At 43.5% G+C, this 25,838-nt stretch overlaps 1 protein-coding gene across 1 annotated transcript in view; it reads right to left on the reverse strand.

The window, feature by feature from the left end:
• Positions 1 to 428: 428 nt before the first annotated feature.
• LOC145397126 (ionotropic receptor 21a-like) overlaps positions 429 to 25,838 on the reverse strand; it is a 78,016-nt gene continuing 52,606 nt past the window's right edge. The window contains exons 10-13 of the mRNA XM_080270325.1: positions 2,957 to 3,193; positions 1,819 to 1,997; positions 914 to 1,073; positions 429 to 563 (exon numbers count right to left, since the gene is read on the reverse strand). Of these exons, the coding sequence (XP_080126451.1) occupies positions 429 to 563; positions 914 to 1,073; positions 1,819 to 1,997; positions 2,957 to 3,193 (711 nt within the window). The remainder of the gene's footprint in view (positions 564 to 913; positions 1,074 to 1,818; positions 1,998 to 2,956; positions 3,194 to 25,838) is intronic.

The following is a 25,838-nucleotide window of genomic DNA, read 5'->3' on the forward strand; positions in this document are numbered from 1 at the left end:
AAAATGAAGATCAAATGATGTTTTCCTATGTTTTTATAATAAATATTATTGTATACAGGCACTCCCGTTGTTAAGATATTTGGCTTTGACAGGGAGTACTTGGAATAATAAACTTTATTTACACTTTATCAATGACTATTGTTTTTATAGGCTGAGTTTGATATGTTGAAGTACTTAGAATATGAATAATTTAAAGTTATGTTTTACTGTTGTATTTTATATTTTATATTTCAGTTCGGTGACGAATTTTATATACTCTTCTTTCTGAAAACAAGAGGTTTAGTTCAATTTTGTGACAGCCCTGTTAAAGTGGAAAGGTTAAAAAGGCCAGATCCAACAATTTTGTTCGAGAAGTCTGCATAAAGGTAAATAACTTTGTCTGAAGGTAGCAAAAATATAATAAAAACCACGTCATCGAAGTGATGTAATTAACGATTCATGCAGCAAGAGTGAACAAGTTTCTCCAGCAGCAAGATAACGGCAGCCAGAATGGAGCCCAGGAACAGTAGGTAGAAGGCGCCTTGCAGGTGATCCAGGCCCAATACTAGCTCTCTGGTATCACGCTGAGAAAATGAAAATGTTCTGATTTCCTAATTATGAAAATTACTCCTGTTAGGTGATGGCAACATGTCAACATTTTACATATATTTCACTTACAGGAATTAAATGAGCTTAATTCAATTTCGAGATATTTTTCTGTTTTTTAACTAAATGAACCGAGGGAAATTCCATTTATTTCTTTCGAAAACGTTGTTTGAATTAAGAATATGTGGAATTCAATGAAATAGTGGAATGAAATGAAACATGCCATCTACAATGTTCATGGCTTGAACACTGAATATTTTTAATTTAGATTCTGGTGAAATGATCTCATTAGTGCACGCAGCTTGCAATTTGTGTGATGAACGCTCACCAATTCAGTGCTGAAATCAGGGTACGTATCCAGCTCAGCTTTTGCTCTCGTCTCCCTCACCCGTCTGGCAATCACATCGGCAGTCCAGTATTTAATGATTCCTGCATCCTCCAGCCGACGCGTCACTTGATTGAACTGGGTGTAAAATGGAGCCCCTTTCCTTGTATGTAAAAAGAGAAATAAACAGTTACCTCCTTTACTAAGATGGTAACCTATAATGATTTTTTTTTTAATACTAGTAGACGTTTGGACTCAACCTAACCCATCCGTCTCAAAGACATAACTTGTATTTTATTCGTGCTTCCCCAGGCGATATTATTCAGTCTGAGGAGAAAGGGTCTGAAATAATCACACAGTCTTTTTACCATAAGTTTGTACTGCTGTGAACGGACGAAAAAGACACTGCCTTTGCCCGTACACTCACGTACTGGGTCATGACTTGTCGAAGAGTTATAGTACAGAGACTGGGGGAGTGGAAGCCGATGGTGTAATTAGAAGTGAAACAGTTACCATAATCCCACTCCCCCACTGTAAGAATTTAGGCAGAAATAACCCAAATATTGTGCGCTTAGGCTTGGGCAGTGTTTCTATCTCTTGTCCACAATTGTATGTTATATGGTTTTCTGGCTCACAGCATACGATTGTATTCAGCACTGGGGACACACCATGGAATGAAGGGGTTATCGAGAGAGTCCAGAAGTGAAGGGGTTAATGAAATTATATTCAGTTCATAGAATTCGAAGTGTCTGTATGTTGAAAAAATGAAAAACAAAGAAAAACAGCAATAATGCACTAATGAGATTGTATAACATAGGCTACATAACTAAAAATATTTCACTAGTAAGATAAAGATATTCTAAAACAATTCTAATTATTACAATGTGTGAATTACTTAGATATCTTACCTGAACCCATAACCAAAAAACGCCACAAGAAAAAAACCTTTCTTGCTGACGAAGAAGGGAGTATAGCCGTTCTTGTCGGTGTATCGAGAGGCCACAATAATTGATATGTAGTTTTCACAGTCAATTAAACTGAATCTACCCTGTAGAACCTGTCTCAGGCCTTCGTCGGAATCATATGCCTGTTGAAATATAGGTAGAATAATCATGTACGAATGGGACTCCGTAGTTTAGTCATATGAACCCTTCAGTCTTACTACACTTCGTCATCCACTAAGCTAAAAGAGATTGGGGCTACTTGCTAGGTTAGAAGATATGCAAATGGGTGTAAAAACTGATGCTAAGCTTTGCCTGATAGCCCTCTAGATCTAATTAACACTTAGATTTGTATTCTTTGGGTTTTGTAACACCTGTTCATTGGTGAATTATTCTGCTCATAACGCCTCCCCATCACTTGCATCTTATAGATACAAATTAAACAAATATTAAAACAATGTAAATAGTATATGTGAGAGTGCTTTGGTGTCAGGGGCAAAAATATTTGCTAAGGAAGAGGTGCATGAAATTTTGTTCGCCACTTAGAATATGAGTCTTAGAGTAGTGCATGAGTGTTATTTTCCACCCTGACGCTTCATAACCAAGCAACTTATCTATGGACAGAAGACATATCTAGTTTCTGTGGATATCAGCTAGCAGGGGAGAGTGAAGATTATAATAAGTGAAGTATTAGGTGAACATTGTCTTACTGCACGTACAAATAAATATAGCAGCCCTTTGTCTCTGGCTAGAAGTAAATCAAATATTTGAAATTTATTATATATAAAAGTTTCATACTCATATTTAAAAAATTCTATAAAGTACCAGGTAAGCATTTTGTATATATATATATATATATATATATATATATATATATATATATTTGCCAGACGCCTCAATCCCGTTTGGGGTGGCCACAAACAAATCGCCTCCAAGTCGCCCTGTCCCCCGCCATTTCACTGCCCTGCTCCCAACTCACACCCCCTCTCTCATATATATATATATATATATATATATATATATATATATATATATATATATATATATATATATATATATATATATATCTACACGAGTATATAGTGTATAAATTAATATACTTGACCTCCATATGTTTATGTATGTGCTGAACTGTGGGGTCTGTGTGTTTGGAAAAGTAATCCTTCGGGACGCCCTTGAGGAGCCAAGCATCAATGCCCCACCGCCAGTTGTCAGCTTTGACAAGATCCTCTAGCACTTCCACAGGGCGGGTCTTGCCTTGGACGGAGAGGTGGGCGATGAGAGAGGACCTGAAACCAGTACTGATGACCAGACAGAACACCAGCCACCAACCCACCAGCATCTGAAAGAACCAAAATGTAGGACATAATATATTCTCGTCAGCTTAGGCACTTGAATCCAATTAATCCTATCATGGATTTTTCTGTTTGCTGATTCATGGTCTTTCAAGACGATTTTATTCAACTAAAAGAATTACTTTTTCGAACATACGTGGTAGAAACTGCCCCTTCACTTAGGTTGTATCCATTATATATATATATATATATATATATATATATATATATATATATATATATATATATATATATATATATATATATATATATATATATATAATATTATTTCTGCTGACTTCAGATGTTTCTATTAAACTCATGAAATATTTGTATTAGAAAAGTTTGACCAAAACTCAATGGAAGAATCAGTTGTTAGACAGAATAAAACCAAATTCCACACCACATTTTCAGGGCTAACCTTTTCATATCGATAACATATACTTTATTTAATTTTTGGTTCTTCGAGTAAGTAATTGAGTTTAGAAGACAGTGTTCAAAGTCTCTGAATTACGTGTAGCTTTGACTGACCCCTTTGCTTAACTCTTGCATTAGAGCTGAACAGAAAAAGGATGAGAATTTGTTGCTAAAAGGGTGCTAGTTGCCAGTCGTAGTACTGGAGGTTATGCAAGCAGATAGTTCAGAGGAGCAGTGACCATTGTAGTAGCGACAGAAAAGAGATAAAGATGCAACAGTGCGGCGTAAACTCAGTGGTTGACAGGAGCCAGTGTATGGAGGACAGTTATTGAGACGAAAAGCCCGGAATCGTGCCAAGTCTGTTCTTCGCTCTACTAAAAATAATTTCATCCATACTAAATGCTCTCAACTCTCCAACTCGAATTCTTCCCGCTCCTTCTGGCACCTTGCCGAAAATCTTTCTAACAACTTTACCTCATCATCCTTCCCTCCTCTTTTCTACTCTGATGGTTCTGTAGCTATTTCTTCTACTGATAAAGCAGATCTCTTCGCACAGACTTTCTCCTCCAATTCCACCTTAGACGATTCAGGTGCTGTTCCTCCATCACTTCCCCCCTCTGACTTCCTCATGGCTGACATTAAAATTTTTTCACTTGATGTATTTTCTGCCATCACTGGCCTCAGTACTAACAAGGCATATGGGCCTGATGGGGTCCCTCCTGTTGTTCTCAAGAACTGTGCTTCTGTGCTTACACCCTGCCTAGGCAAACTCTTTCACCTTTGTCTGTCAACTTGTACCTTTCCTTCTTGCTGGAAGTTTGCTCTCATTCAGCCAGTCCCAAAGAAGGGTGACCACTCCCAACCCTCCAACTATCGTCCAATTACTTTAACGTCCTGTATTTCAAAAGTTTTCGAGTCAATTCTCAATAGAAATATTATAAGACATCATTCCTATCACAACCTTCTTTCCGATCGTCAGTATGGGTTCCGTCAGGGACGCTCCACTGGCAATCTTCTCACCTACCTTTCAGACTCCTGGTCATCCTCCTTTCGGGACTTTGGCGAAAGCTTTGCCATTGCACTTGACATCTCAAAGGCTTTCGATCGAGTCTGGCATAAATCTTTAATTTCCAAACTGCCCTCCTACGGTTTCTATCCTTCTATCTGTGCCTTCATCGCTAGCTTCTTTTCTGGTCGTTCTATAGCCGCTGCTGTAGACGGCCATCGTTCTTCTCCTAGATCTATTAACAGTGGTGTTCCTCAGGGCTCTGTCCTATCACCAACTCTCTTCCTTTTATTCATCAATGATCTTCTAAGCTGTACATCTAACCCTATCCACTCATACGCTGATGACTCCACCCTTCACCTTTCCATTCGGTTCCCGCAACGCCCATCTCAACAGTTACTTCAAGAAACAAGGGATGAGGCTATGGCACACCTAATGTCTGACTTGTCTCGTATCTCTGAGTGGGGTAAAAATAATATGGTTGTTTTTAATGCATCTAAGACTCAGTTCTTACACCTATCAACCCAACAAAATCTTCCACAGGTACGCACACTAATGTTTAATAATATTCAGCTTAATCCTGCATCATCCTTGAACATGCTTGGGGTTTCATTTACTCGGGACTTATCTTGGAAAGATCATATTACATCTCTTGTAAAATCTGCTTCCAAGAGATTGGGTGTGCTAAGCCGACTCCGCTCTTTCTTTACCCCTGCACAATTGTTGACTCTATACAGGGGTTTTATCCGCCCCTGTGTGGAGTACAACTCTCATGTGTGGGGAGGCTCCCCACATACAGCTTGTCACGAATCAAATTCGCGACATTTCCCTTTTGTGAGAAGCAACGAACTATTAGTGGAAAACTCACTGTGTATCGTTCAGTTAACCGCTCATTCGGACGGAAGCTTTGTCAAATCAATTTTTCATTGTCATACGTGATCGTCTTTGTGTGAGACATTAGCGCTTCCGCTGAGCGATTTGTTTTGGGCGCGTTTCGCTCACTCGACCATTAAAAAATGTGGCCTATCGCTCCCATTTCTTTCTCACGAGTTTACTCAGTCCAGTGTTTGTTGTGATGGAGAGAGGTCCTGTGCTCCAGAAGTGTGAGAGGAGAGGTCAGCTAGCACCCAAGCTCCACTAGTATAGTTCCCCAGTGCTCCCACCTTTAGTTCTCCAGCTTTGGGTGATACACAGCATTCATTGACTAGTATTTCCTTTTTGTATTATCCTAGTTTTAAGAGTTTAGTTAAGGTGTTTTTCCTAGGCGTAAGGATTTAGTTCGTGTGTGAGTGAGTGAGTGCGATCTCATTAATTTGATTTGAAATGTAACGTTAAATTTATTTTGTAATCAATAAATTTAACAGTTCTTTTTCTTGAGCTTAATGTAATGTAAACTCTTGTTTCATTTCTCAGCAATTAAGCTTATTTCTCTTATAGCTTCTAGCTTGCATAAACGTTTTGCTATTCAAAACTGGTACTTAGGCCAGTCTTGTTGTATTAAAACTTAAAATCCGTTGTGCCTCCTAGGAGTTAAGCACCAGCAAGAGCCTGATATTATTATTAGTATTAGTTATTTATTGTCAGGGGTGAAGTAACTTTCTCCAGAGGCTAACAATACTAAAAAACAGCATTTGAGTAATTAGTCTCTGCTGTGTACTGTTGAGGAAGTTTATAAATTCTCGTTCTGAGAAAATCGGCGAAGTAAGCCAGCGTAAATAATCATTGCTTGATGTAGCAAGACAATCATTGTCCCTGCTCGTCAATATTATTGAATATTATTATCAGTTGAAATAATATAAGCATTTATTTAAAAAAAAAACCGTGATATTTTAAAAAACCCGTGACAATTGGCGACCTCATTCCAGGATATTAACTCCTAGCTCTAAAGCTATTCACGAGATAGTGCTCACTCGTTCATATTTAGGTATTTATAATTAAAGTTTATAGGCACAAGTTTACTGGTGTTTACCGTTAATTTAGCAAGTGAATTTTTGCTTTATTAATTCATAGAGTACTTAACTCTATTTAGTACTTTATTTTTGGTAACGCCAGACGATTTTATTCACTCCTGGGTAGCCGCCGTACCCATTGTGTTAATTATTGAGTCTTCCCAGTCATTTGCATTTTTGCTCTAATCTTTGCCAGTTAACTAGCTAAGACTGGTCACCACTAGCTTGTGTCTGTACTCTTTACTTGTGTTTATTAGTATTCGTTTGCGAAGCAGTCAGTACTCAGTTTCGGTTTGCTTATTAAATTAGCGCCATGGCTACCGCTGTATTTTTACAGGAAGCCAAAGAAATGGGTCTTACAGACCCAACTGAAATTAAAGAGTACATACTCTCAGGGCATGATATGGACCAGCAGCACGAGAATGATGCCCGTGAAGAGCGTGAGGAACGCGAAAAGGAGCGCGAACACGAGCAGAAACAACGCGAGCTCGAGTTAGAAAAAGATCGACAACAGTGCGAACACGATCGAAAACAGCGCGAACTCGACTTAGAACATGAGCGAGAACAGCGTGAGGAACGAGAGAGAGAACGTCAATACGAGTTACAACAACGCGAGAGAGAACGAGAGCACGAACGTGCCGAGCAAGAAGCACGTGAAAAACACGAATATGAAATGCTGAAGCTCAAGCGAGATTCCTTGGCTTCAGACACATCCGGTGCAGTTGGTCCAAGCTCCACGAGCGTTCTCCCTGCACATGTCCTGGCGACCCCACGCATCAAGCTTCCTTCATACAAGGAAAGCGAGCGAATCGAGCTGTACATAGCTCGTTTTGAGGACATGGCAGACATGTATCAACTGGATGAGGCAGCTAAGCGGATCCAATTTCTTAGTTTATTTGAGGGCCCTGCCCTCGATATTCTCCACAGAATTCATGGAGATAATCTCACCTATGAAATGATGAAAACTGCACTCATTAAGGCGTATGGTCTCACAGTAGACGACGCCAAAGTTCAGTTCATGCGAGCTCGTCTCCAAGACAAGGAGACAGCTGTTCAGTTCCTCGATCGTCTCACTGCTTACTTAAATGGGTGGATGGAGAAAGATGAAACTCCTTCCACGCATGAGGGGATAATTGACCTTATCCTGCGTACACAGCTAGAGAGGTCGTGGCCTGCTGAGCTCATAGCACAGCTTAAGATCTGCCAGGTGAAAGATGCCAGCCAAATGGCAGAAAAGGCTGACGCATTCTTTACTGCATACGGGTATCAAACTCGTAAGCAAAACACCTGGAACAGAAAACCTGATAAATCTGGGAAATCGTCTCAGACTGAATCCCAGCACCAAGGCCGTTCTCAGAGTAATGGCCAAGGTCCAAGCAAACCGCAAAAGGACCAGGGGCAAAATACACAGCAGCCTGCTTGGAAGCGGTACAACAAGCACCCCAACCAGCAGCATTTCCCCAAGCAGCAGCAGCAATACAAGGACAAGCCACGTAACCCTCAGTCAGGTCAATTAGTGTATCGGAGGCAGGAGGCAAATGCAGCCTTCATTCCACAACAAGTACCCGGTGGTGCCATCCCTACCAGTACAGGTACTTCCCAACAGTTCACAAGTCCCCCTCTGACCATGAACTCTCCTCAGACACCTAGTTCCCAGGGCGTCACGTTTGCTGCATCGGTTGTTCCGCAGTCTCATGAATGACTGGCTGCTACCTCCTCAGACCCTTCCACCAGCAACACTGCCATTCTTGTTCAGCCAGGGTCTGTGGGAGGTGTTTCTGTAAATGTCCTGAGGGACAATGGTTCCTCAGGTTGCTCTGTTAAGCAGAGTTTAGTTCGGCCTGATGAGTATACAGGTCGACAGATCCAAGTTAGACTTATTGATGGATCAGTGAGATTGTTCCCTGAAGCACGTATCCAGGTGGCGTCTCCATGTCTCACTGGCCTGACAGTTGCAGTTGTCATGCCAGAACCTTTATTTGACCTCATATTAGGCAACATACCTGGCATAAAAAATAGTTGCGCTGTAGATGTTGCTACTCAGACTTCGGCTGCTGCGATAACACGAGCCATGGCCAAGGCTCCAAATCGCGTCACTCCGTTGACCGTCGCAACGCCGCAAGATCTGATTCGTAGTCAAGATGTTGTCCAAGAGCAACAGACTGACTCGACACTTGCGTCAGTGCTCAAAAAGCTGGAGGGTAAAGTGATCAAGTATTCACGGGGAGGACAAGCCAGGTTCCTTGTTAACCCGCCCCGTCCCGGCAACTTTTCGACCACTGGTACCCCCCAATCCCGGGCAATTTTCGACCTTTTTTTTTTTGGCTTAAACTTTCGCTTTTGGTCAGAAACAATGGCCGGTGGCAAAGAAAGTGGTCCCTGGGGTCCCTAATTAGCTTAACCAGGTATGCGATGGTCCCACCTGGCCCCGTGTTCTCCCTATGCGGTGTGAGCATCAAACGTTTTCTATGGTATTATAAGTTTGGGAAACCAATGAAAGTAAGTAGAAATGAATTTATTACAAATATAAAAACATGTGATAAAAGAGTATATTGGATTTTATACAAAAATAGAGCAGAAATAAGCATTGTACCATCGTGAGAAACGAGCAAAATCGGCCAACTTGGTTCCCATGAATCGCTAACATTCTAAAATCATGATACATATAATTTTTTTACTTACATAATACTTCTACAATAACATTATACCATTTTACATTATATTGAACTGTTTTTACGTATTCACAGGCCTTTTGATAACATTTAGCGTAATGCTAGCGCTAATTTACGTAGTGAGTGAACTCGCTGTGACTGATGTTTCAACTCGTATTGTGCTTTTTCTACTAACATAATACCTTTCTAATATTATTATACACTTTTCAACTTTATAGAACTGTTTTGAGATTATTTCAGGCCTTACGTAAATATATAGCGTAATAATAGCGCATAATAACACACACGGTGAAGTCGCTATGACAACTAATTCAACTTACAACCTATTTTTTTACTTATATAATTATTCTACACTAACATTGCACATGTAAACACTTGATATAATTGATATTACATCATTTCTGAACGTACGATGGAACTTAGCGTCATATTTGCGCGTACTTACACAGGGAGTGTTATCGCGATATCATTTGTTTCATCTTACACAAGTAATCAACTTATAAAATACCTTACTACTAACATCACAACATCATCCACTGTATATAATTCCTATCACATACTTACTGACCAGAATGTGGGTGTAATCGTGACATCAATTATGACAACTTACAGTAATGTTCAACTTATACGTTTTATTCATGCTAACATTACACCCGTTTCCACTTTATTTCCTTGCTATCACATATTTACTGACCAGATTTACACAGTGGGTGTAGTTTTGATAACAATTCTTTCCACTTACACTAATTCTCATCTTATACATTACTTTTCTGAAAAAATAACACCCGTTTCAACTTTATATTTGACTTAGCACCTACTGACTGGCCTTACCATTACCATGAGCGTCATTTCGCCTTCCCACACAGTTTCAGAAGTGTACGAGATTATGGTATTCCTTGAAACAAGGCTGAAGGCACAACGCAACATTGCACTCGACACACTCGTATCTTGTGTCTTTTCTCTGCGTTGATGGTCTGACTGTCGAGTGCTTACATACATGGCAGCGGCAGCTGGGGTTTACGACGGTTTGGTTCGGAAGGAATTGCGCTGGGGTAGTGGCGGGCTGCAAGACGTAGGGGAGTCTGAGCAGCACGGGGGCGCGGGGGCGGTGTGGGGGTCTTTCCTGGGCATGCTTGGCGATTATTTCACGTGCCAGCTCCCTCACAAACCCCTCAAAGGTCTCGGATACTCCGGTTGTCATTGCGTGCAGGTAGTGGGCGTTCAGGACCGTGATGTCGAGCAAGTGGAAAAAGAGTTTCTTGTACCACTTCATCGTTGTCCTGGCACAGTCAACACTTGAAATCATCGAGTCTGACTGATCCACTTGCCTCATGTTCAGATTATAGGCAAGTACAGACTCTGGTTTCCATACGTTGCGCCTCCTCTCGCTACGGTGATCCACGGAGTCTGTGCGGTGCATCAGGGGGCTGTGAACAGTTGATAGGAGGCAAACTTCCCTGTTGTGGTTCCACAGGGTTGCAAGGATGTTATTGGCCTGGAAGAAAACCACCTCATTCTTGTCAAGTTTCCTCCCTATCTTGACCATATGGCGACGGTTTCTCTTGACTGTACCACAGACTCCGGTGTCGTGTTGGTGGAGGAACCTAGCGAGAAGAGGGCTAGTGTACCAGTTGTCCAGGTACAAAACATGACCACGATGAAGGTACTCTTCTATCATTGTCTTCACCACGGCCCCAGAGAGTCCTATACTCCGATCTTCTATTATATCTGTCTGTGCGCCCGTGTACAAGACTATGTCTTGCACATAACCAGTCTTACAGTCACACATAACAAAGATCTTGAACCCGAAACGGTGTCTCTTGCTGGGTATATACTGCCTAAAGGAAATATTGCCTCTCCACAATACAAGACTCTCGTCTATGACGAGGTCTCTGTAGGGATAAAATGAGGAGCGGAACATTTCCCGTAAATGATCAAATACCAGCCTAATTCTCCTCATTTTATCGGTGTTATTTGCATTGGCTGGATCATCTGCATCTAAAAAGTGGAGGCGGCCGAGAATAAACTGAAATCTATTACGACCCATCACCTTTCCAAAGAAAGGTGTTAGGATGATTGGGTCCGTTGTCCAATAGGCAGGAATTTGATTTTTCTTCACTACACCCATCAAGATTACCAGGGCCAAAAATAGGAACATCTCTGATATAGTCACGGGAAAGTCATACTGTTCTGCATGCTTGCTTGTGGTTCCTAGGCGTTCACTTTCAAGGCGCTGGGATTGTGAAAATATATTTGTCTGTTCTACTATGCGCCCAACAAACGCCTCATCAAAAAACAAATTGAAAAAATCTAAACGTGACGACCCAGCATTTACACCTGGAGCCGTGCAACCTGACCGCCACTCCTCAGTGAACTGGTGAATGATGGGAGTAAAATTACTCCCATCCTCCCAGTTCCACGTGACACCACCGTCTCTAGCCACGTCACCATCGTCCCCTTCGTCAGGGTAGGGAGGTGAGGGTGGTGGGGGAGGTTGGGGAGGTGGAGAGCGGCGCCTCTCATCACTCGCACTTCTCTTCCCTCTCCCTTTTCCTTTACCCTTTCCCTTCCCTTTCTTTCCTTTCCCCACATCCTGGGGCTGTGGGGAGGAAGTTTGGGCATATTCAGGGGCGAAAGAAGTGCTGGGGAGTGACTCAGCCTCCTCTCCCCTAGGCCTACGAGCACCACGTGCTCGTGCTGCCTCCCTCCCACCAATGGCCCCTTCACCCCGCACTAACCCCACACCACTCTCACTTTCACCCCGCGCTGCCGCCACAACACTTTCCCTTTCTCCCAGCAATCCCACCACACCACTTGCTACTTCCCCAGACAAAGTACTTGAACCATACCTTAGGTGTCGTCTCGCCCCACCTTCTGATCCACGTGGTGATATTTTTTCCTTTCCCAACCACTCGGCGATATCACGTCCTAGCCCTCCGTCATCCTCATCGTCCTCATCCTCGTCCTGATCAGAATCGTGATGGAGAGATAGCTGTGCACGTGGTTGGGGAGCAGCCTGGCCTTCCCTTGCCTTACGGTATGTCACATACCGCGTTTTTCGGGGCGAAGGGACCTCCTCATCACTGCTACTTATTTCTTCCTCTGGCTGGACGTAATCGCGATCCACCACATCATCATCGAGTGGAGAATCACTGTCTCCAGTGAAGGCTTCCAGGACGGATGCAATTTGCTCATCTGAGAGACCTTTCTGCGCCATGTCTGACCTGGGTCACTGCTGGCAGGTGAGTGACCGAGACAAGGGCGAGCGCGGGTCACGCGGGGTCTAGGACGCTGCCCGCCTGGCGGCAGGTAGGGGAGGCTTGAGTACCCGGGCGAAACGAAAATCTCCCGCGAATTTTGAAATTTGTGGAAATTATGAACCTTGCAATTGCAGGACGTTGAAGTACGTCCTCGGGACTGGCTGTGACAAAACGTGAGGACGTGGAAGTACGTCCTCGGGACGGCGCGGGTTAAGCGAGGACGGCTGTACCGTGAATCACAGACACCCCAGGGTGAGGTTCGACTGCAGTTTGTCGTTCCTGCAAAGTATCACCGAGCTGTGTTTGAATTAGGTCATTGTTCAGCGATGGGAGGTTACATGGGTCAAAAGAAGACCTCTGACCGCATCCATGCTGACTTTTTCTGGCCAGGAATGGGACGGGAAATAACGAGGCTCGTACGTTCCTGTGATGTGTGTCAGCGTACCACTGACCGGGGACGTGTCCGTCCTGCGCCATTGAAGCCAATGCCCATAATCTCTGAACCGTTCGAGAGAGTAGCAGTTGACATAGTTGGGCCAATCTCCCCTAGGGCTAGTGATGGATCAAAGTATATCCTCACTATTGTTGATTTCAGCACACGGTGGCCTCAAGCCGTGGCCCAAAAGAATATAGAGGCCATCACTGTTGCTGAGGCATTAATTGAAGTGTTCTGTCGTGTAGGTATCCCTAAGGAGGTCTTAAGCGACCGGGGTTCGCAGTTCACTTCAGCAATGATGAACGAAGCGTTCAGGTTGCTGTCCATCCGAGGCTTACGAACTACGCCGTATCACCCCATGCGTAACAGGTTGTGTGAGAGGTTCAATGGAACTCTCAAGAAGATGTTGAGGCGCATGACCGCCGAACAGCCAAAGAAATGGCCGCGGTTCATTGCTCCTCTTCTATTTGCTTATCGAGAAGCCCCACAGCATTCATTGAAATTCTCACCCTTTGAACTGGTGTATGGAAGGTCGGTCCGGGGCCCACTTCAAGTCCTTCGTGAGTTATGGGACGATGAAGAACCCGACCCTGAAGTCAAGACCACCTACACCTACGTCCTTGATTTGGCTGACCGCCTCCAGTCAACGTGCGAGTTAGCTAAGGAAGAACTGATCAAGGTGCGTGAAGTTCAAAAGGCTTATTACGATAAGAAGGCAAAGCTTCGGAAGTTTAGTCCAGCCAATAAATGCTTGGTGTTACTCCCCACTGCCCAGAACAAGTTGTTGGCACAGTGGAAGGGTCCATTCGACGTAGTAGAGCGCATTACAGACCTCAACTACATAATACAGATGGGGAATCTTCGTAAAAGGTTCCACATTAACATGTTGAAGGCTTATCATGAGTGAGACCCCGAGGAGACTGGCCTACAAGTAGCTGATGATAGTGACCAGCCACTAGAAGAAACCGGGGCAGCCGCGGTGATCCCAGCTGATGACCATGATGACGAGCCCTTAACCACTCAGTCCCGTCAGGAAGAGACTGTCGGAGATGTTTTACTAAACCCTGACTTAGCAGTAGGAGACCAAAATGCCTTATGGTCACTGCTCTGTCAGTATGCTGATGTCTTCTCAGACCAACCTAGACTTGCAAAGGTTGCGTGTCATAAAACTGAGTTGACCAGCAATGCTCCTATAAAGGTTAAGCCATATCCGATTCCCATGTGACTACAGGATGCAGTAGATAAGGAAATTGCTGACATGGAGACTGCAGGCATTATCGAAAAGTCCTCATCTCCTTACAATAATCCGATGGTAGTAGTCCGCAAGAAAGATGGTGGAGTCAGGATTTGTGGCGACTATAGAAGGCTCAATGCAATCACTAAAGTGGATGCTGAGCCAATGGGTAACCATATTGCCATCTTCTCCAAGCTGGCAGGGTCACGATATTTCACAAAGCTCGACCTATCGAAGGGATTCTTCCAGATTCCCCTTCATCCTGAGAGTCGTCAGTTCACTGCCTTTGCTACTCCTAGGGGGTTGTACCAGTATAAAGTCCTTCCATTTGGACTTACCAATTCCCCAGCAGTATTCAATCGTGCCATGAGACAAGTGCTCCATGGTATTGTAGGAGTAGAGATGTTCGTTGACGATGTCCTCGTTCATTCCGCCACATTGGAGGAGCACCTCAGACTCTTGGAAATTGTCTTCAGTAGACTCTAGAGTTTCAACATGACTGTGAAGCCTAGCAAATGCAAGATTGCTCACAGTGAGGTGGAGTTCCTCGGTCATATTGTTGGCAACAATCACTGCAGGTGTCAGGGTGACAAGATCAGGAAGGTTAGAGAAGCCCCGAGACCCGTGACCAAGAAACAGGTTAGGGCATTCCTTGGCCTAGTGGGATATTATAGGAGTTTTATCCCCAACTTTGCTCTCATTACCCAACCGTTGTACGAAGTGCTATGGAAATATGCTCCAAACACCATTGAATGGGGAGAAGCACAAGAGAGATCTTTTGCCACCCTCAAGAATATGTTGTGCAAGGAGCCTATCTTGCAGTTGCCTGATTCCAGCAAACCTTTCATACTGCGCACTGATGCTTCACAAGATGGAGTAGGTGCCGTATTGATGCAGGAATCGGAAGGTGGAATCTTCCCAGTGGCATACCACAGCCGTAGGCTAAAACCCGCCGAGAGGAATTACAGTATTGTTGAGAAAGAACTCTTGGCTGTGGTTGATGGTGTTAAAAAATATTATTATTATTTATTTGGGGCATCATTTACTCTGGAAATTGACCATATGCCACTCACTAGTCTTAGCACAACCAAGACGGCTAATGCAAGATTGACACGCTGGACACTGTATTTACAGCAGTTTAACCTTGTTGTGAGATACATCAAGGGAAGTGATAACGTAGGTGCAGACCTGATGTCTCGCTTGTTGGCCCCACAGGACACAGTATGTCCAGGGCCTGTACATACGCGTGTTCTGTAGGTTAAGGGGGAAGTTCGAGAGAGAACTCCGCAGAGGCGACTCGAGGCTATGGAAGACCCGAGTTTGCACAAGGATTCTCAGCTCCCCGATACTAATATAAGTACTGTAGGTTAAGGGGGAAGTTCGAGAGAGAACTCCGCAGAGGCGACTCGAGGCTATGGAAGACCCGAGTTTGCACAAGGATTCTCAGCTCCCTGATACTAATATAAGTACTATAGGTTCTGGGGGAAGTGAGAACTCCGCAGAGGCGACTCGAGGCTATGGAAGACCCGAGTTTGCACAAGGATTCTCAGCTTCCTGATATTAATATAAGTACTGTAGGTTAAGGCACAGGTTGAATACCCGTGTGCAGTTCGAGGCTATGGAAGACCCGAGTTTGCACAAGGATTCTCAACTTACCGACACTAATTGTGTGCTATATTAATGGCGACCTCGAATGTACGACGCTTAGGCTGTCACTTGAATTTTTCAGCTAGAGCGTACTTTTCGTAGCATGTACTGATTGCTAGGCAGAGAGAATAATTGTAACGTATTAAGAATTTTGCCTCATTGACACTTTTGATGCTCCACCTTAATTGGTTTTGCAGGTACAGCAATGGGTGTAGCAGTTTTGCTGTGCGGGCCAGCTGATCGTCTGCCGCACGCTGCCGCCTCTTCTCCTCTGCCTTCGTCGTCGCCATATTATTATTTACTGTGTCATTTTACACGTAGGTACAGTTACACTACAACTGTCACACCTACACCGTGTATTACATACACCACGCTACACAACAATTAGTTGTCAGTGTAAATGTAGGGAACTTTCGCTCAGTTTGACCTGAGTACAGGATTTTCACCGTCGTCACGGAGTTTTTCCCTCAAGCTTGCTTCTATTAATGTAAATAAGAGGTTTTTTTGCACACTGGCGACTGCGACTTTCTCCTGTAGCAGGATAGCACACACACCACAGTGTGAATCTTGTGTGACTGAGTTAGGATGTGTACATATATATATATATATCCACAAATTTTTTCCCATAAGGAAATAATTTAATTTTGTAGGGGCGTAATGTCACGAATCAAATTCGCGACATTTCCCTTTTGTGAGAAGCAACGAACTATTAGTGGAAAACTCACTGTGTATCGTTCAGTTAACCGCTCATTCGGACGGAAGCTTTGTCAAATCAATTTTTCATTGTCATACGTGATTGTCTTTGTGTGAGACATTAGTGCTTCCGCTGAGCAATTTGTTTTGGGCGCATTTCGCTCACTCGACCATTAAAAAATGCGGCCTATCGCTCCCATTTCTTTCTCACGAGTTTACTCAGTCCAGTGTTTGTTGTGACGGAGAGAGGTCCTGTGCTCCAGAAGTGTGAGAGGAGAGGTCAGCTAGCACCCAAGCTCCACTAGTATAGTTCCCCAGTGCTCCCACCTTTAGTTCTCCAGCTTTGGGTGATACACGGCATTCATCGACTAGTATTTCCTTTTTGTATTATCCTAGTTTTAAGAGTTTAGTTAAGGTGTTTTTCCTAGGCGTAAGGATTTAGTTCTTGTGTGAGTGAGTGAGTGCGATCTCATTAATTTGATTTGAAATGTAACGTTAAATTTATTTTGTAATCAATAAATTTAACAGTTCTTTTTCTTGAGCTTAATGTAATGTAAACTCTTGTTTCATTTCTCCGCAATTAAGCTTATTTCTCTTATAGCTCCTAGCTTGCATAAACGTTTTGCTATTCATAACTGGTACTTAGGCCAGTCTTGTTGTATTAAACTTAAAATCCGTTGTGCCTCCTAGGAGTTAAGCACCAGCAAGAGCCTGATATTATTATTAGAATTAGTTATTTATTGTCAGGGGTGAAGTAACTTTCTCCAGAGGCTAACAGTACTAAAAAACAGCAATTGAGTAATTAGTCTCCGCTGTGTACTGTTGAGGAAGTTTATAAATTCTCGTTCTGAGAAATTCGGCGAAGTAAGCCAGCGTAAATAATCATTGCTTGATGTAGCAAGACAATTATTGTCCCTGCTCGTCAATATTATTGAATATTATTATCAATTAAAATAATATAAGCATTTATTTTAAAAAAACCCGTGATATTTTAAAAACGCCGTGACACAGCTCTTCTCAATAGGGTGGAGTGAAAGGCTTTTCGTCTCATTAACTCTCCTCCTCTTACTGACTCCCTTCAACCTCTCTCTCTTCGCCGCACTGTTGCATCTTTATCTCTTTTCTATCGCTACTTTAATGGTCACTGCTCCTCTGAACTGTCTGCTTGCATTCCTCCACCTCTACGACGGGCGCATAGCACCCGTCTGGCAGCAAACTCTCATCCCTTTTCTGTCCAACTCTCTAATGCAAGAGTTAACCGTTACTCTCAGTCTTTCATTTATGCAACAGGTCAGCTCTGGAACTGTCTCCCTCTGTCTGTATATCCTGCGGCCTATGATCTCCAGTCTTTCAAACGCAGTGTGTCCAGGCATCTCAAAATGATCGGATCTTGAATTTGGCTCTATTGTATTTTGTTTTTCTCTTGGAGGGAACTGTTACTGCGGGCTCATGGCCTTTGGTTCCTTCTTCCTAGCATAAAAAAATAAATAAATAAAAAAACCTATTGAGGAGAGCTGTATATGGGGAACCTCCCCTCGCATGAGAGTTGTACTCTACGCAGGGGCGGATAAAACCCGTGTATAGAGTCAGCAACTGTGCAGGGGTAAAGAAGGTACCAGAACCTCCAAAGAGCACGACTAATTTAATGAAAAAAAAAATGCTTTGTATAACTGTCATTAAAACAGTAAATGGATGGGGGAGAAGGGAGGGAGAATAATGAGAGTGCAGTCTCCCCGCCACCGCCACAGCCACACTTACTGCGCCACATTCCCCCCACCTCCAACACAACTAACTCTCCGGTTACTTAGCAAATTGCAAAACATCCCTGAATTTTTTACTTAGTTTTGTGTGTGTGTGTGTGTGTGTGTGTGTGTGTGTGTGTGTGTGTATCTATCTGTATCTGTATTTATCTATCTATCCATCTATCTGTCTGTCTCTCTGTCTATATACGGGTGACTTTACATTTCCTCTACTGTCTTTCTTTCCTTCATTCCTTCTTCTTCCTTCAGTCAGTGGGTGACTCTACACTGAGTGACAAGCCAAATGGTTTCCTGTACACCAGGAAAGCATTTTCTACGCTCGGTGCTAACCATATAACCAAATTTTGGCGCCTGGTGGTTTTAGTGGGTAATTATTGGGCTCCAATCGCATTGAGCCGGTGAAGGTTTATATCCAGTGGGTGGTTGGGGTTGATTGCTCGTGTAATACCACTCAGGGATGAGTGAGGCTGGTCACTCTGATCTTAACTGTCGGGACCACATGCCTAGCCCAGGGCTCTTACGCTCCTCATGGGGCAATGTATGATTGGATGATGGATATATATATATATATATATATATATATATATATATATATATATATATATATAACCTTTTCTATCGCTACTTCAATGGTCACTGGTACTCTGAACTGTCTGCCTGCATTCCTCCACCACTACGGCGGGCCCGTAGCATCAGTCATGGCCATGACATATAGAGGTGTATGGTATGTAGGAGGACTGCTGGGCCTTGATAGCAGGCTGTGAAGCCTATGCCCAGAGTCAGACACACAAAAAAAAAAAAAAAAAAAAAAAAAACTCATCCCTTTTCTGTCCAACTATCTAATGCATATGTTAATCGTTACTTCCTTGTTTCACGTATGCAACATGTCAACTCTGAAACTGCCTCCCTCTGTATGAGTCTCATACTGCCTTTGACCTTCAGTCTATCAAGCGGAGTGTGTCCAGGCATCTCTGAAAGAATATATATATATATATATATATATATATATATATATATATATATATATATATATATATATATATATATATATATATATTAAATAACAGAACGGAGGAAGGAAAAACAAATTAATAAAAAAATAATCCATACACCAGATTACTGGTGTCCTCTGTTCATAAAACATCTTACAGTTAGACTTGAACAGTTGTGGGTTGAAATTTGGAGGGAAACAACTCAGAGGAAGCGAGTTCCAGAGAGATGCAGTTCGGGGAATGAAAGAATTCTGATAGGCAGAAGTTCTGCAATATGGCTGAGTGACATTCTAGTCATGAGCGCTACCAGATGCCCGTGTAGCACGAGGGAAGGCATGGGGAGGTGGCACCATGGACGCAACTTCGTCTGTGGATTTGCCAAAAAAATATCTGTAAAATAATGCAAGGCAGGCAACATTCCTTCTTACTTGCAGGGGAGGTAGTTTATTTGTAATGACAGGGTTGTTAATGATTCTAACAGCTTTGTTCTGAATTTGGTCTAGTTGTTTTAATGCAACCTATCCACATCCATTCCTCAAGGATGAGCAATATTCAAGCTGAGAGAGGACATGACTCTTATAAATTATAGCTAACTGCTTATCAGCGAAGAATTTACGGACTCTGTACAATACTTCAACTTATTTTTAGGCAATTTTAGCAAGTGATCTAACATGAGAGGTCCAGCTGAGGGCATTGTTAAGTAAGACGCCAAGAATTTCAATACTTTTGGAGATAGGAATATTAGTAGCACAGAAGGTATTGTACGAATATGGCAATATCTGTCTATTAGTAAATTGTATGTATTTAGTTTTACTAGCATTAAATGAGACAAGGTTGTTTTGTCCCCATTCACCGATCGTAGATAGGTCTTGATTTATGGAGATGGCTGTACTGAGTTGAAAGGTAGAGATATTTAACTTTGTAAATGGGTGTCTGAATGTGAATGAACTATGTAGTGTTGCGTCATCTGCGTATGAGTGGATGGGATTGTGGGTGACAGATAAGAGATCATTAATATGAACCAGGAATAGGGATGGCACCAGAACTGACCCCTGTGGCACGCCGGCATTAATTGAGTGAAAACTGGAATTTACGTCATCAACTTTTACTCTTATTTTCCTCTCACTAAGATATGAAGATATCAAAGGAACAAAAGACGTTAGTCCATAGCAAGGGAGTTTGGACAGTAGGGAACGAAGACATACTCTGTCGAAAGCTTTAGAAATATCAAGAGGTACTGCATGAATTTCTCCATGTAGATCAATTGATTGATGGAAGGTATGAGTTAGGAGACTATGTCAATGGTGGATCTTTCGTGGCGAAAACCCCATATATATATATATATATATATATATATATATATATATATATATATATATATATATATATGTGTGTGTGTGTGTGTGTGTGAGAGAGGGAGGGCAGAGACTCAAGGGGGCTGACTAAGGCTAAATTTAAAGCACAGTGCTCACACCAGGGAGAGCCAGTCAGTGATCTCCCAGTGCAACATCGGTTGGAGAGGTGGTGCCGGTACCACTGGCTTGGCTGGAGTTCGCCGATATTCTCTCTCAGTGACTGAGTGATATTACGGTTTCTTTGCAAGCTCCAGGGAAGGTCTGGCAAAAAGGTGTCATTGTATTTTAGAACTGAGTCACAAAAACAAACCCAGGATTACTGCCTGTCGACCTCACGAGGCTCATTAAGACACAGTTATTTCTTGACAAGGCTTAGCTTATCTTATTAAACGGCAAAAAAAAAAAAAAAAAAAAAACGTCGAATTTATATACTGGTCCCGAATTATTCTCCTGGGTAAACAAGGACAAGGGAAAAACAAACCACAGAAAACAGTTTGACCAGCCTGAGAATTGAACTTTTGGTCACTATTTCACCATCAGCTCTCCAATTTTTTAACTCATTCCCAGACTGGGGGGAAGCGGTAGCCATGGCTTCATGCAGACAAGATGTTAAAAAAAAAAAAAATCTTACTTCATTATGATGTCGTCTTGTAAATTTTTGTAGATACACCCGCTGCGAAAAATTCGTGAGCATTAGGGCTGAACTAACATCATGGCTGATTCACAATATACTTATGCAAAAAAAAGAAGTCAATAGCCGTCAGTGGTTGATTCAAACGCTCGTTCAACATTGTTTGAACAACGCAGTTTTTTTGGTCCCCACATCCAAAAAGAATTTTCGCCACGAGTGTGCTATCGTGATCACTAATTTCTTTACCCCCCTGGCACGAGGTGGGGCGAAGCCAAGCAACGAGACATGACAGGCAAGAGGACACAGGCCACTTCATTATGAGAGACACCCTCACCAAAACTACAACTCAGTGTCACGGACAAAACACATAAATGCAGTTATGAAGCAGTTAGTGAATCATATCAGACTGCTAGACTAACCGTGACGGCACGCCTGCTCTGACTTCGACTTCCCTGAGTCAGAGGGATAAAGACATTAGCAATTGTGATCGTACCACCAGACAAGTAAATTTCACTTAGAGATAATCCGATATTCGTGGGTTTAATATAGCTCTCATTAACATATTCAGTAGTTAAAAGTTCTCCTAAACTGGACAAACTCGTATAACAGCAGGAAGAATGGAATAAAAAGGAAGTAATTGTGCTAAAGGTTGATAGGATTGATTTGATTAATTCATTACGCCTGAATGCGACAAAGCTATTACAGTGCCATGCAGCCATATGTGAGGTGAGTACAGGGGAACTTGTGCCATGCAGGACACACTGTCTAGCTATAACAAATTAACACCCACCAAAGTATGGATGACGCATGAGAATAACATCTAGGTTACCATCTTCCATCAAATGTTTACAAGTGTCCACTAAAGTCAGTCTGTGTGGTATTAAATCAGAGACAAATGGACATTGCAGGCTTGTTGGCCTTGGGTGCATCACACAGCTTACAGGAGGAATGAGGTGCGCTGCCCACCCCAGCCACGTGCCACACAGGTCGGTAGCCCAGTCTGAGGCGGGCACACACCACGTTATGTCAACAAACCATAAGACCACTGCGTCAATATCTATGGGGACGAGAGAGAAAGTGGTCATGATGTTCGATAGATGCACTGTGAGGCCTCTCAGCATTTTTATGGTGGAGAATAAGGGAACGGGCTGCTCTGCATATTATCTGCTTGTAGCAAATGGGGGAGGCATTAGAAGCATCCAGAGTGGGCAGATCCAGTCCACATGCAGTCCTTGTAAAGAGGTCAGCAGTGTTGTTGGCTGTAAGACCAATATGAGAGGGAATCTGCAGAAAGTGCACCACCAGTGAACGATCATGGGCAGTGGCCAATTGACGGAGTATCTACATAACGACGTGTTGATATGCAGGCCTTGGAGGGGAGAGGGCATGAAGGGCCAGCTGTGAGTCACAGATGATCAAGCCGCTGTTATTCGTTCATATTAATAAAGTAACTGCATCCAGGAGTCCATGTAGTTCGCAATACGCAGAGCTCGACGAGGTTGGCAGTTGACAGCCCAACCATCCCCTTTGAAGTGGGTCCAGACTTGGGGAAAATACAGCACAGCCAGCACTGACATCCTCCTGCAGGGAGCCATCAGTGTAGATATGGTGGGCAGAAGGGAGGGAAGATGACAGCCTGGTGATGGTCTCCAAAGTTAGCTGTTTCTGAAGCTGAGGCAGGTCAGTCTTGGAGGCCGGAGTGTATGAGATACCAGGCACAGGGGTCTGCCAAGGTGGAATGCCATAGTCCACCTTCTCAGCAAGCACTGGCACATTGATGTTTAGCCGTCGGACTTTTGAACAAACAGTATTAACTAGTGTGCAGCCACCACTGCTAAGCAGAGGCCTCGGTGCAGTGGGATCAAGGGAAGTCCGAATGATGTGAAAGCAGTGGGGAGAAAGGTGAGGATAATGCAGGCATTTAACACTGAAGTATGTAACCACGGAGTATATTATCTCAACAAGTAGTGGAAGGTTGAGTTCAAGTTGCATGTTGACAATTCTGGTTGAGCCAGGGCAGCCCAGGATGAGTCTCATTACTGCGTTTTGGAACTTCTCAAGAGGTTATAAGGCTATTTTGCAAAGTTGACAAAGAGCAGGGGAGAGATAATCAACAACTGCACGAATGAACACTATGTATATGGTTCATATTACAGGAATAGACATCCTGGCAGTATAATTAGTGAGCCATTTGAGAGATTTTAGGCGCCACTGTAGTCGGGTCAGCAGATCCTGAACAATCGGATGCACGCATTGTCTTACAGGAATGGAAGGAGAAATCCGTACAGGCACCCCCAGACAAAGGTACTGCGTGCACAGAGGAATAACACAATCCCCGACAGAGAATACAGGCAGTGTTGTTGCTGGACGGGAAGTGAAGATTCTACTGTTTTCTGGAGAGATAATGAATTCGCATTTGGAAGTCGACTCCTGAAACAAGTGAAGGAAACGTTGCAGATCTGCTGAGGAATTTGAGTGAATGCAGATGTTATCAGCATAGCAAGTAATCATGGTTCCAGGGATGTCAGGAAGGAGGGTGAGTAGACGATGTATAAGGATATTGAACAAAAAAGGACTAAGGACACCACCTTGTGGAGTACCAAGCTCGAAATCTTTAGCAATGCTGTATGTGCCCTTAAAAAGAACACGAGAGGACCTATCAGTCAGGTAACCACGTATCCATTGCAGCAGGTTTCCCATAACTCCAAAATCCACTGGCTGGTCGAGGATGATGACTCTGTTGGCGACATCAAATGCTCTCTTTAAATCAATGAAGGCCACTACACTGGTGGGGGATAGGAGGGTGTATAGCTCCATGGGGCATTGATGTGTCCCTCGCTGTGATAAAAATCAATACAGTCGGGGCAATAGCTCGTCCTGCAGCCTAAACTAGAGTCTTGTGAGGAGGATGTGTTCTAGTACTTTACTGAAGCAGGAAGTAAGGGAAACAGGTCGGAATTTATGAATGCCAGTTTTAGGAATAGGCACAATTGTACTGTAGGTCCAGACTTGTGGCATGTATCGCAGATGGATCCAAAGGTTGAACAGCTGGAGAGGGGGATTACCAGGAACTTCCAGGAGGACATGGAGGACAGAAAAAGTGATGCCATCATCACCTGGAGCCGTTACCCTACCCCTGGTGAGAGCCCGTCGCAATTCATCGTCATTTATAGCCACACCATTCTCTTTGTCTGTCCTCAGTAAAGCAGTGGTGAGACAGAGTGCACGAAAGCTTTTCTGGGTGGAGAGCATGTCCTGTATGTGTGCAGGAAGAGCAAAAGCCCGTGACTGTGCAGACCAGGCATCTACAAGATCCTGTGTGTACTGTGCTGGACTGTAGTGGAGGACATTAGAGGGCTTCTTCTTAACAACCTTGTTGATAAGGTGCCACATGGAACCAACAGTTGTTTGATTGTTGATGCTATCGGTAAGTTAATGCCTCAAATCGGTATAAACTCAGTTCTGGAGAGCAACTAGATCATCCCTCAACAATCGATACTGATGGAGACTCTCGGGGGAAGGTCGTCTTTGAAAGGCAAAACCATCTTCCTCTCTGCCTGAGCGATGTGATTATCCAGTGTCCGGTGTGTGCATCATGATGGTGCATAATGTGTGGCCTGCTGACATAATGGGTGTAGAAGTCATGCGTGGAGCTGACATGTGATGAATACAACTTTTGGGGACAATGAAGGTCGAATGTGGGAAGAAGGTTGGTCATATAGGAGATGTATGTAGGGCAGTACCTGGGTGAGACTGGAATGCAAGTGCATCTGTGTACAGGAGAAGGTGTAGCAGGGAGGGAATAATGAAGGTTGAGAGCAATTTGATCAGACATGAGCTTGGGGATAGATAAACACCTGACCCGGGAAACCACGAGGCCGGATGTAAGGACGTGATTTAGTGTGCCTCCTCGAGAGTGTGTGGCCCCACCAGTGTCCCAGTGGGTGAGCTGATTACAACAAATGTACTCAAGAAGTTTACTGTAGTCCCGTTACGGTTAACGGAGGCAGAAGGGTCCCCCAAAGCAGGGTGCCAGCTATTATAGTCCCCCATGTATATCATGCCAGGGTTGGTGGGAGCTGGGTGAGCAGCTGCATTCAACCTGCCTGGCGCAGAGTACACATTGCTCAATCGAATTGTGATGCTTCCAATGGTGACCTCAAGAAACTGGAAGGTTGTCTTGTTGTCTACAGAGCTTTGGAGGAAACGGTGCTGGATGGAGAAGTGGACTTACGTGACCAATCCATTCCTAACTAGATTGACGTAAGAAACATAACCGCTGAGATTGGGTGCCTCTACCCCGAGTAGCGCACGACCAACAAAGGATTCCTGAATGAAAATGATATCTGGGCGGCGACTGTATACATATCCTTTGAGTGCAGTAAGTTTAGACTGGTTAGTAACAACACAGGCATTCCAAGAGATGACATGCAGTTGTGCCATGTTACTGAACTTTGCCATGACATTTACAGGAACCAGATGAGGAAGTAGTGGTGGCATGAGAAGTGCTACATGGCGTGCCACGAGGGGAAGACTCGCTGGGGGGAGCATTCAGTCGTCCATTGGGAGTGACAATGGAGTCCAGCTTCTCTGTAAGGGTG

Source organism: Coenobita brevimanus, chromosome 40, assembly GCF_032717465.1.
Source record: "Coenobita brevimanus isolate Jiangsu-jjx chromosome 40, ASM3271746v2, whole genome shotgun sequence".
NCBI lineage: Eukaryota > Metazoa > Arthropoda > Malacostraca > Decapoda > Coenobitidae > Coenobita > Coenobita brevimanus.